A 14,788-nucleotide genomic window follows, 5' to 3' on the forward strand; every position below is an offset into this window, starting at 1 on the left:
TATCGATCTATCTATCTATCCATCTCTCCATCTATCCATCTATCTATCTGTCTTTCGCGTATCTTGAGAACCGTTGGTCATATCGTCTTCAAACTTGGGGAGTGTGCCTAGAGGGACCTGCACCTAGACTCAATAACAACAATTAAACAAGTAAACAACCGGCTAATGTTGCGGCAAGCAATATTTTTTTCTCCCCAGGATGGCGAAGGCAAGACCCACCCTGACCCCGCCCCCAGACTAACCCAGCGTCTATTGTGGGCATTCCTAGAGCCTGTATGGGCGTTCCCAGACATGCGGACTGTCTCTATGGTGTAGTAGTTAACTAATCTAGCGCTATTTTCGACCAAACAGGGGCTTGAGTTGAGCTATATTAGACGGAAAACATCAGTCAACAACACGTCTTTTCTTTAATCTAACCAAGATGCCATATCGCCCGTCGCTGGAAGTAGAAACATATATTGTTGGCACCGACGATGGAATATGATCATGGTCCATCGCAACCACCATAAATCGCTATAGCCTACTATAAACGGCCCTTGAGTGGTGATGGTGATTTTCGTCAGAGATAGCATAGGGAAACCGGGGGCAATTGTAATGTGTTTTTAGTTTGTTTACGACTTGTTTGAAGCAGCATGGTGGACTTAGCTCTCCCATTGGTGCCGACCATTTCAGTCGGTGCCGGATGGAAGTCTTAATCCGCTCCCTGCAAGCTCTGCAATTGGCTCCGACCCGCTCTTGACTGCGGCTCCGTCCATATTTGGATTTCCTTTCCACGCCCCCCGCGTCGACTCTGTACGCCTCTGCTGCTGTACTGTCGGATCTGCCGAGCTCAAATGCATGCGCCGCTGCCTTTGAAACAATAACAGCAGCAGCGCTATCCGCTAGCTCGTTGCTACACGCTGAAAACGATGTGGATTATGCAGTGAAGCAGCCTGCATGGTACGTTTGGTGGATGGCTATAAAGAGCCTTTTTCCCATCTAGTCTACAATGAAAGCCTTCCCCAGCCAGACTCTCCCAGCCCCTTTGCTGGGAGAGTCTGGCAAGCGAGACTAGTTTACGATAGACAGACAGACAGACAGACAGACACAAAAAAACACAAATTTCCCTTTTCAGATGAATTTCAATAAAAAGGTTGGTGATTAGCTACTATCTAATCATTATATTTTTTATTTAGGCTATGTTAAAGGTCACTTTGATTGATTTGAACTAATAATAATAATGTAGAAAAACAAATGTTTTAAATTTGGGGCGGCAATTTAGGCTATTTCAGGACAGCTTTATTTTGGGACGGTTCCGGGACAATGGTGAAAAAAGTTAGTTTCGAGCCCTGGGCTCATAGCCGTTTTTCTGATCAATTCCATGATTTGTTTGGTTCTCATACAGGTCCATTCTTCTGTTATCTCACATCACTAAACCATCTCACAGGACACCTAAAGCAGGAGTTTGCAGTCATCTGACTACAAACTCCTTCTTTAGGGCTTATAAAAGTATTGTCTTGGCTGAACATCACTCCAATGAACGTTAGGAAATTCCCCTTGATTTTATTTGACTTTTGTTTATGCCTACAACATGTTACTTTGTATTTGAGTTCTCCCCCTGGAAGTGATTTTGGTATGAGCCATTGTATTTAAGCAAGCAGTGTTGCAACTTCACAGTAATGTTGTGTTAGCGCTTAGCGGTACTAGGAAGTTAACCACAGACCTTATTTTATGCATTTAAGTGAAATCTCCATTCTAAAACCCCTTTCACTTTTCCCCTGACGAACCCGGAAGTATACTTCCAGACTCATTCCTATTGTGGACTTCATGGTTACATGCCGACAAGCTACAGCATTTTCTTTTTTTATTGCTCTAAAAAAATATATATATATTATTTAATTTTTACTTTATTTAACCAGGAAGTCCCATTGAGATACGAGATCTCTTTTACAAGGGAGACCTTGAAAGCTCTTCAATAGGCTATAATATTGGATCAGTGTAAACAAAACCTTCAAGACAGTGGGACAATATAAGATTATCGTCTATCGTGATAATTGTATTGTGATGAATTTCGAGGTACTTTGAACTGTTTGTGAAACAGTCTAAGTCTGCTGATGCCTCACATCCAGTGTTGGGAGTAACTAGTTACTAAGTAACTAGTTACTGTAACTTAACTACTTAATTTAACAGTCTAAGTCTGCTGATGCCTCACATCTTACCTACATCAGCTAATGAGACCATCAGCGAGGGCCATTTCAGTTTCCACTGTCAGAATTCAGAGGGAAAAAAGTCTGAATTCTGAGATTAAAGTCAGAATTCTCAGATGATAAAGTCAGAATTCTGAGGGCAAAAAGTCAGCATTATGTTATATGTGACAATGATGATTGTTATATTAATGGATGGCAAGAAAGACTTCAGGACGCTCAGTCGTGTGAACCTCTTGCATGGCACCGTAACATGGGCATTACGTTTCAGATTTTTTGCTGTTCATCTGTCACACACGACTGTATCTATAGTCTGAAGTATGTCAAACAACAATATCAGGCACATCTTGATAAACATCTTGTTGAGTGTTTATGGGATCACATAACATTAATCATGATTCCATAGGCATCCAGGAATTCAGTGAGGGGGGGGGGGGGCTCCTATCTCCAAGCTTTGTCTGGGGGGAGGCCCACAGTCTCAGACTTTGAAAACCCCTGCTCCCCTGCTCCTGCTGTATATGATTTCTTTCTGCGGCTGCTGAGCGCGTGCCATCTGTAGTCCCAGGGCCTGTGGTCTGAACCACAGTCTTATGACCTGCACACACACACACACACACACACACACACACACACACACACACACACACACACACACACACACACACACACACACACACACACACACACACACACACACCAGGGTTTTTTCCTGAAATCTCTCGCAGCTGAGTTGATGATGAGCACATGACATCTGTATGAATAAATAGTGAAGTGGTTAGGGTTAGGGTTAGGGTCCGCGGCTGCAGTACATCGTCATCTGAGTTCCAACTAGGCAACAACAACAACAACATGAAGCTCTATCTGCTGCTGGTGTTTGCAACAATGGCTGTCCTCATACACGGTAAGGGTATAATAATAGGCCGGGGTACTAGGAAATTAACTTTTCTAAACGAGGACTATTTTTGCCCCTGTGAAATATATTTCGGGGGGCATTTTGGATAATTTCCAGGGCAATTTGATCTTGAAAATACTTTAGTTGCACCTATGTAGCATGACAGACCAATCAATGACTCTTATCCAAGCATATTTTATTTCTAAAAGTTCATAAACAATCACAGTTAAAGATCTGCTTTTCCTATCTCAACAACACTGTTGATTGTCTGGCATGTTAAACATGAGTGAACTAGCTGGCCAGCTAGCTTGTGCTGCCTGTCACTGAGGTAAATAACGGTAGTAGGAGGAGGGGGGGGGGGGGGGGGGTGTACGGATGCCTAGTTGGCCATTTTCGAGTCATGGTTTGCAAATGCAGAATAATGTTAAAATACAGAAAGTATTAAACTCTTTATTTTATGGGGGCATTTAAAAGCCCCCGTCACCCCAGTTCCAGGGGCAATTCTAGATTTTTTGGGGGGCATTTAGCCCCCAGGCCCCGCTAATTTCCTACCCTGTAAATAGAATAATAATATAACAATATAGAATAATAACGTAACATGATAATCTATGTCTGAGCAACATATCAATTTATAGTAGGCTACTATAAATTGGTTTGAGTATGTATTAGGCCAGGGTTTGATTGATATATTGGTATTTGAAGGCTGATATTATATTGCTAGACTGGCTGATAGCCCATATTTTGTGCCTTTAAACGATGAATTCATTGACAAGAGAAAACATAACTGAACAATTTATGACCAATAAAATGAAATGTGCAAAAAATAGTTTGTCATATCATATTTATCATATATCTACATCAGCGATCATCAGTCATAGTTGGTTTATTGATCACCTATGATTTAGGATCAACATACAAACCCATCACAACTATATAGGTCGTTGGTGAAAACACAGCACTTGACCTTTCCCCTCTCCTGAATATTTCAACTCTAGTAAACAGGAAGCTGTAAAGAGGAAGTGTGAACATGTGCCAAACTGTGATCAGCACTTGATCGGGTTGGTCACGTGATTATGATTTCAAAATGGCAATTGGCAAACATTTGTTGCACAAACCTTTGTTTAAAACATATTAGAAACACCGTCTCAGCACATTTCATCGGGCAATTGTTTATTTGCAGAAAGGATAAAGGAATGCACTGGAAAGAGAAAGAGAAGCTGATAGGCCAGTATAATTAAAATTGTAATATTTGTTAATGGTCTTATATTTGTATTTGTATTTATATTTATATTTATATTTGTCTAATATTTGTACACTGACTGTGTGTGTTTTCCTACTAGGCATGCCGCCCATCAGCAGGGACTACAACACACACTGTCGCTGCCTGCAAGTGGAGTCCAGGATCGTCCCTCCAGACAGTCTGCGGAGCATCAAGATCTTCCCTGAAGGTCCTCACTGCCCCACCACCGAGGTCATGTAAGTCCTTCAGACCTGAAGAGGAGACGTCGGCCATTGAGAAATAGTCACACACAAAATCAATCGACCCGATAATACTTTTGAAAGGACATTAGGTAACAAAGTCCTTGTTGCGCAAAATGAAAACTCTTTTGCATGCTTTCCATTGAGACTGTAGATGGAACCAAGGATGGAAAATATGTCAACATAATTTAATATTTATGTTTATGTTTATTCTGACGGATGTATCACTGTTATTCCTCCCAACTTAATAAATTAGGTCCTTAAATAAATAAACTCACCTGGCAGGTAGAGGAGCTAAAGTACCTGTGGGGGAAAGTGAGTAGAAACCAAGCTGTAATGCAGTGGGGGGGGGGCGTTCTCTATGCTATTTACAGTTACAATATAATAAGAATGTGAAATGTCTGTCTGAGAGTGAGAAGAAATTGTGTTGGGCCACAACTATGCGATTTTACGTGCGATCGCGCTGAATCTTTCAGGACGTGTAAAGAGCACCCCCTGCAGGTGACCTAACAGAGCCGGATTTTTGAATTAGGCAATTCGCCGACTAATTGGCAAAAATGGATAATGTAATTAGTGGCCAAAGTGACTCAAGACAGGCTCAGCACCATGGAGAGCTCCAGAGTAGAGGAGCGCACAGTTGCCCAGAGTCGTAATCGGCCAGTTAAGTCGACTATGAAAAACCATCTGGGGAGAGAGGGAGGAGAGGCTGCATGTCTGACTACATGCCCAGTCACACAGGGAATCCACAAGGAATTAGAATTCCATTTGTTTTTTGTTGTTGTTTTTCCCCCCCATTATTTTATTTTTCCATTTTTCAACTTTTCGAACATGAAAAACAAAACAATAAACAAAAAGCATAAAGAAGCAAAATAAACTCAAACAAAAAGAGAGACACACAAAGAGAGAGAAAAAAAGAACATGCCAACATTGCGACATGGTGCTATACCAGCTACCTATGAAGCCTATGTGCTTAGTTACAAAAGATCCCGTACATAAGATCTTGTGCGAAGAGTCCATGTGAAATCAACTGGGTGAGTTACTCATCGTTTCTAACCTCGTCCAAGTAGGCCAGAAACGGCTCCCATATAGTTGAAAACTTCCCGAGTGAGTTGGTCCTCAAGAACCTGAGTCTTTCCACATACGTACAACTCAAAGCATGTCTGCAAGCCTCCTTTTGTGATTTCCAAAACCCCTGCATGCCCAGGCTCCCTCTGATAAATGTCATTGAGCCCCCTCGGGGGGTTTTCCATCTTTTTCCTTGGCAGCCTTTTAGCATATTCTCACGCCAACGCAACCAGAGACGCGCGGCCCAGCATGTAACAGGATATGAGCTGCCAGAACTGCAGGAACTATATAACCAGCGGTGCCTCAGGAGGTCCCTGAAGATCATCAAAGACACAAACCATCCCCACAACAGCCTGTTCTCCCTGTTACCCTCAGGGAGGAGATACAGGGTCCCAAAAGCACGCACAAATCGCTTGAGGGACAGTTTCTTCCCGCAGGCCACGAGACTCCTTAACATACACAAATAGTGTAGCAGCTGTACTGTACCGTACTGTAGCTGCTACCATTATGTATGTCTAATGTTTAATTGTATGTTTAATTAGGTATATGCTATTTGCACCTGTACGTCAAATATGTCGAATTTAAAATGATTAAGCACGTCTAAAGTATGCACATGACATGTGCACCTATGTGCAGTGAATATGCCACTGTCTCTGACTTGTCTTATCACTCTACTGCCTTATTGCTTGTTGTGTCTCTTGTTGTTTTTGCATTCATATGCCCTGTTATATTTGTACTATGTTGTAAACGGAGTTCACAGCACAAGAATTTCACACGTGATACTTGTACCACGGAGTGACAATAAAAATCTTGAATCTTGAATTTTGAAACCAGCTTATCAGGGTTTTATCTTAGGATCATTCACATTGACCGACATCTTTCATTTCCATTTCCACTAACCCTAACCAAACTTCAACAAAAAATGGTTAAGAGGTCTGATGCCATGCATACATAGGGTTGAGCCGAGTACCGGTACTCGGATGAAACGAGTATCCAGACGTCATGTCAGAGCTATAGTGTGGAATCGCTCTGTATGAAAACAAAAATGCATCTTTTCCTTGTTTTTTGTTCTCGTTTGGTCAGTGCCGGCCTGGCGAGTGGGGAGAAGATCTGCCTGAACCCTCGCTCATCCTGGGTGAAGAGACTCGTCCAGTTTGTTCTGGAGAAGCAGCTCCAGCAGCAGCGAGGAGCTCGTCTCCACTAAGAAGCAGCTCCAGCAGCAGCGAGGAGCTCGCCTCCACTAAAAACTTCTGAAGACAGCGGCAACACGTTGCCACTGAATCACCAGTGTTGGGAGTAACTCATTACAAAAGTAATATATTACATGTAATATATTACTTTTAGCAGTAACTCAGTAATATAACTTATTACAATAGGATTTCAGTAATAGTATACCAGTTACTTTGTCAAGTAACACAAGTTACAAATTGAGTTACATTTTTTTACTCAAAGCACATATTTAAATAAAGATATAATAATTTCCTAATCAAATTGTGTGTTTTTATGTAAATAACCACTATGAATAACAAAGAAAAAAAATAACATTTTGAATTTTGGACGGTTTACATTGACTTCAGTTGGTATAAATCATTTTTCCGGTTCCGTGGCGGCGATGTCATTCTGCTACTGCAGTTATTTTGGTGAAAGTAATGCAAAAGTAGTGTAATGAGTAACGAGTTACTCTACACAGACAGTGATATTGTAAAGAAACTTATTTACTTTCCAATGAAAGTAACTAGTAATATGTAGTGTATTACATTTTGAAAGTAACTTGCCCAACACTGTGAATCACTGAAGCTGGGAAACAGTAAAATGTCAAGTGCTCTCCCCATGTTACGTTATACTTTGATGAATCACAAATTAACAGAAGACACCATTTAATGTCTGAAAAGGATTTCATGATACTGATAATACCCCATACTTTTAGTGAAGCTGCTGAAAGCAATATTTTGTGCTGATATTCTGTATTTTACATTTCACCATTTTTGTGCCAAAAATTAAAAGAAAATAATATTCAGTGTTTTCTTCTGATTTTGTTTTCTTGGCAGGATTGAAAAGCATTAAGATAAAACTTTAAACTTCTTCTTTTGAGTTTTTTTGGCAGTTGGCATCCAAGTGTTGCATTACCACCACCTACTGGATTTTAACATTGTCATAGTGCTTTTCCGGTTTAGGCGTATACGCACCAAGAGATTTATTTCCCCATAGACATTTCGTAAAAATGCTTATAACAAAGTGCACTCCACACCAGAGGTTAAATGTTACCATTGCAGAAATCAGGGCATTTATTTTAAACGCATGCATTATGTGTGCTTGTCTAGTGACCGCCTACTTCCTGCTTCAGCACTGTACCGGAGATTTTTATCCGCACTTTATTTCCCCATAGACATTTCATAAAATGCTGATAAAATAGTTTTACTTGTTCAAACCAAACGGTACAGATGGATTTAGAATTGGGAGAGACTATAGAACATTTCACTTGGACCAAAACTTTAAAAAACTACATCGAAAAAATATTTTCTTTAAATCCGCAATTTTGTTACGTTTTGGTCGGGTCCGAGTGAAATGTAATGCGCTCTCTGCTGTTTCTAAATATATCTGAACCGTTTGGTTTGACCAAGTAAAACTATTTTTATACGCATTTTACGAAATGTCTATGGCAAAATAAATAGTGGATGAAAATCTGTGGTACAGTGCTGAAGCAGGAAGTAGGTACAGTGCTGAAGCAGGAAGTAGGTACAGTGCTGAAGCAGGAAGTAGGCGGTCACTTTGCCTCTATTATTATATCAGCATTTGAAAAGAAAAAGTGGGTGATTTTTCTTCACAGCAAATAACTCAGCTTCACTACATTGCTACTGAAGCCCTTGGCTCCTGTGTGTCCATGTTCTTGCTCATTTACTGGGTCTGAACCACCTCACTCCTTCCTGGGTCTGAACCACCTCACTCCTTCCTGGGTCTGAACCACCTCACTCCTTCCTGGGTCTGAACCACCTCACTCCTTCCTGGGTCTGAACCACCTCACTCGTTCGCTCCCTCCCTCTCAAACACTGACAAACACCAGTCTGGCTGAGTAGACCAGGTCAGCGAGGTAAAGCAGGAAGTTGAGCGCGGTGAGCACCGCCACGGCGATCAATGTGGAGTCCGCGTCGCCTCGCCTCCTCTTGTCAAACTGGAACACGGGCCAGATGATGGTCGCGGTGAAGTACATGATGGCCGCCAGGAGGCCGTACGCTGACAGGAACCTGGAGAAGGGGACGGGGAGACAGCCGGTGCACTCGGTCACACACAGCACCACCACGGCCATGGAGAGGATGAAGCAGATGCAGTACACCGCCATGCACCACTTCAGCGCGGGAAGCTGGTTGTACGACACGGGGTTGCTGACCAGGATGAAGATAATACAGGCCACAAAGGTCTGGCACACCTTCAGCAGGCCCGGAGCCGTAGCCATGTAACCCGCCACCTCTCCCGGCCTGGCTTTGGACAGGGTCACCTCCCCGACGTAGGCCACCGTGGCCAGACAGGAGAAGACCGTGGAGGCGATGCGATGGTCACGGCGCTCGCCAGAGCTCTCGCCCTTGAGGTAATAGAGTGGGAAGATGACAGAGGCGGAGAGGCAGAGGAGGGCAGCGTAGCAGGCCATAGTGATGGGGAAGTTGGACCAGGAGACGGGGACTCTGGCCTGGAGGCCGAATTGCTCCACCAGCAGAACCAGCAGGGTGCCGGCGAAGCTGAACGCCCAGCAGAAGATGCACCAGTCAGCCAAGCCTCCATAAAGTCCACCTCCGTGCGCCGCCACGCTGAAGGCCACGCAGCTGAACAGCAGGGCAGCTACACGCACCCAGAGCAGCTGGGAGGTGGGCAGCACAACCAGTGGCATGATGGGAGGTCAGTCAGCAGTCAGCAGCTGAGAGTGTAGTCCAGGTTGGCTCAAGATGAGGCCAGAGAGAGGGTTGGCTGGTCAAGATGAGTCTGTAAGTTATATATGTGAGGTGGTCATATAATGGCCGCTTGTCACCGTTGATATTTGTCACATATTCTGCAGAGAGGAGAAATAAAGATAGTGTGAAATTAGAGCAAAGTTTAGCCAAACTGAAGTCAAAAACAATGTTTGAACTCTAGATGCAAAATGCAAAAAAGTTATAACTGTGTGTTTCAGTCCAAAGATTTCAGCTTACTTATGGTTCAGTCAAAGACACATGTCCTTCAGCTTATTCTTCATTGCATAAAAAGTTCATCATATTATATTAGTTAATGCATGCATAGTAGGTTGTTATCCAATCTATAGGTCAACGCCCTTCCTCTTTTGGGCATGTAACATAAAAATCATGATTCAAGGGCTTTTGAAGGCCTTGTGGCTTATAGGCTATAATGAAGGCTTGATCTATCAGGGAAATGCTATGTTCAAATCTTCTCTTTCATTAACGTATGAGATCTTCAGTGGTGTAATGTAACAACAAAGTATTAATACTTAAGTACAGTACTTAAGTATTTTTTCTGAGTATCTGTACTTTACTTGAGTATTTATATTTCTGTCAACTCTCACTTTTACTCCATTACATTTCTCAAATAAAATGGATACTTTTACTCCACTACATTTCCCCCAAGCTGCTGTTCCTGCTGTGACCTCTGACCTCTGCTCACTCAGGCTGCGGAGATGTGGCTACATTCATTGGCTGCGAGGGCTTGGAAAGTCCCTCAAACTAAGAGGGAAGTCAGAGGTGTATACGTCTAACTCCTGGTTGCACATGGCTGAACACTGGTGACATCCAGTGTCCAAGTTGCAAAGTGCAACAGGTTTTTATAATTAACTCAGAGATAACTGAGAGAGAGAGAGAGAGAGAGGGAGAGAGAGAGAGAGAGAGAGAGAGAGAGAGAGAGAGAGAGAAGGCTCTTTCACACACAGATCGCGCAAAAATTGCCGTTTAGGAGTCCCGCAAAGGCCGCACCCTCGCCACAGAAATTGCTTTCACACAGAGCCAAGCAGCACGGCCACATTACCGTGCTGCTGTGTACTTTCAGGTGAAATCCCCTGCTCCCGGATTGAAAGGCAAGAGGAGGGATTTCCAGCTCCTCCTAGCCCAAATGAATATTTTCATAGGTTAGTGTAGCCTAGGCTACTGTATGATGAACGAATTCATTCAACAACAAGACTTCCCTCCTTCTCCTAGTCCGCTGAGCAGGGAGGATAGGTGGAACGATACACGACCGCCCGCATATCAAACAGCTGCAGTCTGCATAACGTTCGTCGGGGGAATAGTATACTGTAGGCTATAAATGCACATGACTACTTAACGTTAGTAGTTTTTGTAAGGGAATGCACAGAGCTGATTTTGAGAGGGGATAACCTCAGACCAACTCGCCACAGACAGCTATAGCCCTCTGAAGCTTATTATTATATCCGTTAATTTTACCTACTAATTCGTCAAAATCAAATCAAATCAAAATCGTTTGAGCATAAAGCCTAACCGCACGGAGCATTCCTCCTGGCGTCCCTGCAGTCATGATTGTATAGGCTACTTTTTTTACTTTCACTCCTGCACTTTCTTGATACATGAGGTGATTTCCCCTGTAATTTTTTTATGAATGAGCTGACCATTCGCACCTTTTCCGGCTCGCTGCGACGACCTTTCAAATGAAGGCGGGTTGCCAGGTAACCCGGCGCTGTGACTACCTACCGTCGCGGGACAAAAGGCGTAAAACAATTGTCCACCAAAGCGCGTTCACGACTTTCACATCGGAGGCGCGAATCCTATTTTCCGTGCATTTTTCGGCTTTCAAGGCCAGTGTGAAAGAGCCTAGAGAAAGAGAGAGGGAGCAGTTTCGCCGCCAACAACCCCCCCCAGCCCCCCCCCCCCCCCCCCCCCCACACACACACACACACACACACACACACACACACACACACACACACACACACACACACACACACACACACACATGAGACAGCTTGTCCCTGCAGCTTTTGGGTGGCTGCTATTGTCTTTGTGGATCTTCTGGTTGCCACATAGATAATAGGGCTAGTTCTCATTTTGGACATTTTTCATGTCCTACTTAGGACAGAGTGGTAGATGCACTGAAGCACAAATCCCAGGTAAGGAGTTGGGGTTGCAGCCAGTCTGTTTGAGCAGGGTACACTGACTTGGAAGTGGCCTCTTGATAAGCCTTAAAACCTAGCAGCAAGTTGGGACAATATGGCCGAGCACTTTGAGTAACCGTCATGATTTCTGGAAAGAGACATCCAGTTCCATTGTATTGGAGAGAAGCCAGAAACTCTGCGGCCGATATCTCCAAAACTCAGGCAACTAACACAAAACGATAATACATGGATAAAATAGCAGTGCAGGTGAGAGGAAAAATTATGTATTTTGGATTTTAGGGTGAGCTGTCCCTTTAAAAGTGTCACCCAAAATGTAGCCTACAACGTGCATGCTGACCAAAATAATGCTTGATTCCACTGCCAGTCATGTCAACACTTCCCTTCCTGGGACTCATTACACAGGAAGTGGCTCTAATGGTCTAATGGCATGTCCACAGGAACCCATGCTAATGACCACAGACACCTACTTAAGCACTCATATACATTTCCTCACACATGCATAATAATGTCTTCCAATTTGACTTTGGAGATCTCCATTGATAACTGCAAACTCAGATTCACTCCAATCAGCTAAATGTCTGTTATGTGTCTATATCATGCTGGCTAGAGAAAACACAAAGAAAAGCTAACTGGCATTAGCCTATAATGGCGGTTGTTCACAGGATGTGATGTGGTTGCCCGTGGTGAACAACGGCGTATTCAGTTGCAACCTCATCTTGCTTTTATACTTGCTGACAGGAAACCAAGCTTTTCTGGTTTGATATGAGGCTACTCATATCCAAATGTAATCAGGATACAGAAAAGTAACTGTGTAATCCCTTAGCCTACAGTAAAAAAATGTAATCAAGATTACAGATACACTTTGTTAAAAATTTGGATTAAAATACATTCATTGTTCTAGTTATTGTATATTGAGTATTTATCCAAGTGGCTGTGCACTGTAAATATTAACAATATCTTATTGTCTACTTTATGGAGGAGGGGGGGACTTGGAGAAAAAGACACTTGGCTCTTAAAAAGGACCTGTGCACCCACAACATACATGAAATATGACTAGAAACCAGATAATATCAGTGCACTGTAATCCGAAGATGGAAATATCAGTATTGTTATTGTATTCTAAGAGAAACAGGTGACACTAGATAGATTGGGTGTAGTGCTAAATATAGAGGTGGGTAAACTATCCAAGGTGGAGTTACCTTGTTTGCTCTCATTGATTGATACAGTTGATCTGAAAATAGGTGAGTAAACTATCACCCTCATTTCAAAAAGGTGCACTGCGTTCACCCTCCACTACGCTCCCTGGCTGAACGCCTGCTGTAACCAACACATTCGTTCTGAAATGAGTATTACAGAACTGTTTGTGGAAATATTCAAATACAGGAAATCTGTTCAAAAGTAATCCAAAGGTATGGAAAAAAATCAGTTACATTACTTTTATATTGTGACACGGGATTACATTACTGATTACAATTTCTAACAGGTAATTGTATCGGATTACGTTTGTAAAGTATCCCACAAAGCTTGTAGAATACGCTAAAACCGTCATAAGAAATGAAATGGGCCTGTGAAAGATTTGAAAAGCGGTGAATAGAGTAACAGACACTGTAAGTCCCTCCCTGGCCTGTAATATTATATGTGAGTTGTTCCGTCCTGAATAGCGGACATACCGCGCCCAGGCGCTGTGCCATTGTGGCCAGGCCCGGCACTTATCCCATTCTTACCGCTCCAAAAATAGAAACATAAGGCTTGCTCCATGCTGAATAAACTCTTAAAAGAATCGCCAAAGTAAAGGTTGCTCTTACCGGCTTATCTTTTATGTTGGTATGCGCTTTCAAAGTTCCTATTTCACACCGTGCGTATTTGACGCGCGGGCGGGCGCATCCACTTCCATCCACAAAGTCAAGAAAGCGCTATCCCACGCCCCGCACGGACCATATTTGGTAATGTGTTGAAAGTCTTTTCTTCTCCTCCTTCTTACGTGTTGCCCCCTCATGATGATTACATAAGGGGGGCTACAGTAATGGCTAGACTAGAGACGAGAGTAGCCTATGTCAGTCCAAAAATAATCTTATATTAGGCTACTACAGTCAGATAGGCTAATATAGCCTAATCATGCTGTGATGTTCAATGCATATCAATGGAATAGTTTTGTGATCATGTAGCCTGCGTGTTGGACCTATGGTGATATGATATCATTTACTTTTCGGGGTTGCCAACTCATCTCTGCACTGATAGTCAAAAGTTTGGGACATACCTGATTGAATGTTCTATGTTTTTCAGCATCATCTTGAAGCTACTTTGATAGACTAAATGAATAGGAAATAAATAAATAAATAAATAAATAAATAAAATAAATAAATAAATAAATAAATAAATAAATAAATAAATAAATAAATAAATAAATACATGTTAGATCAATAATTGGGAATGAAAACAAATAAATAAATACATGTTAGAGTTAGATCAATAATTGGGAATGAAAACAATCAGTTGCAGCCCAAACGGAGTCCCATGCAGCAGAAAGAGGTAAGTTGTAATTTCTGAATGACACCACCAGGCTAGTAGCTTTTTTGTATTCTGTTATTCTGTTCTATTGGTCACTTTTGCACTTGACTTTTAAAAGAAGAAAGATAGATGTTGCCTCTGGAGAATCCATACTCAGTGGAGTCTCTTGTCTTGAGCCCCAGATTGTCTGCAGTATCGACGTCCATCCACATGAGGGCGATGTTGCGCTGTGTTTGTGTGATCTTGGAGGACATGGTGATCAGCAGCGAGACCAGACAGCAGGATAATAACACAGTATTTCATGAAATGGAACTAAATCATAATAATGGTGGTGTGCAATGAGGACAAGAACTGACATTTGAGTCTTGCGGCAGATCAAGAGAGAGAAGGGCAAACAAACCCCTGGCACAAATGCACACAAGTGAGTTGTTTTGAAGAAGACCCAAGGAGGAGCTCTGCTGGAATCGTACTGCAGTCAGTGCATACTTTGCTACTACACTATTTTCTTTAGGTCGGTAATGCAGCAAAACAGGACGCTGGGTTTATTATCAACATACCCGA

The 14,788-nt window shown here is 42.5% G+C and overlaps 1 protein-coding gene and 1 pseudogene across 2 annotated transcripts; one reads left to right on the forward strand and one right to left on the reverse strand.

The window, feature by feature from the left end:
- The first annotated feature begins 2,926 nt into the window (after positions 1-2,926).
- Positions 2,927-8,270, forward strand: LOC310779193 (interleukin-8-like). The gene is made up of 3 exons (XM_083639698.1): positions 2,927-3,084; positions 4,416-4,551; positions 6,703-8,270. The coding sequence occupies exons 1-3, from the start codon at positions 3,033-3,035 to the stop codon at positions 6,821-6,823; spliced, it is 309 nt and encodes a 102-aa protein (XP_083495824.1). The 5' UTR covers positions 2,927-3,032; the 3' UTR covers positions 6,824-8,270.
- On the reverse strand, positions 7,874-13,617 carry LOC310779192 (myeloid-associated differentiation marker homolog pseudogene; annotated as a pseudogene). Its single transcript, XR_014554054.1, has 2 exons — positions 13,525-13,617; positions 7,874-9,658 (listed from the first exon to the last, which is right to left on the reverse strand). The product of XR_014554054.1 is annotated as a myeloid-associated differentiation marker homolog pseudogene (transcript).
- Between the last annotated feature and the right edge of the window lie 1,171 nt (positions 13,618-14,788).

The sequence above is a fragment of the Poromitra crassiceps genome (genome assembly GCF_964638095.1).
Source record: "Poromitra crassiceps genome assembly, chromosome: 7".
Taxonomy (NCBI): Eukaryota; Metazoa; Chordata; class Actinopteri; order Beryciformes; family Melamphaidae; genus Poromitra; species Poromitra crassiceps.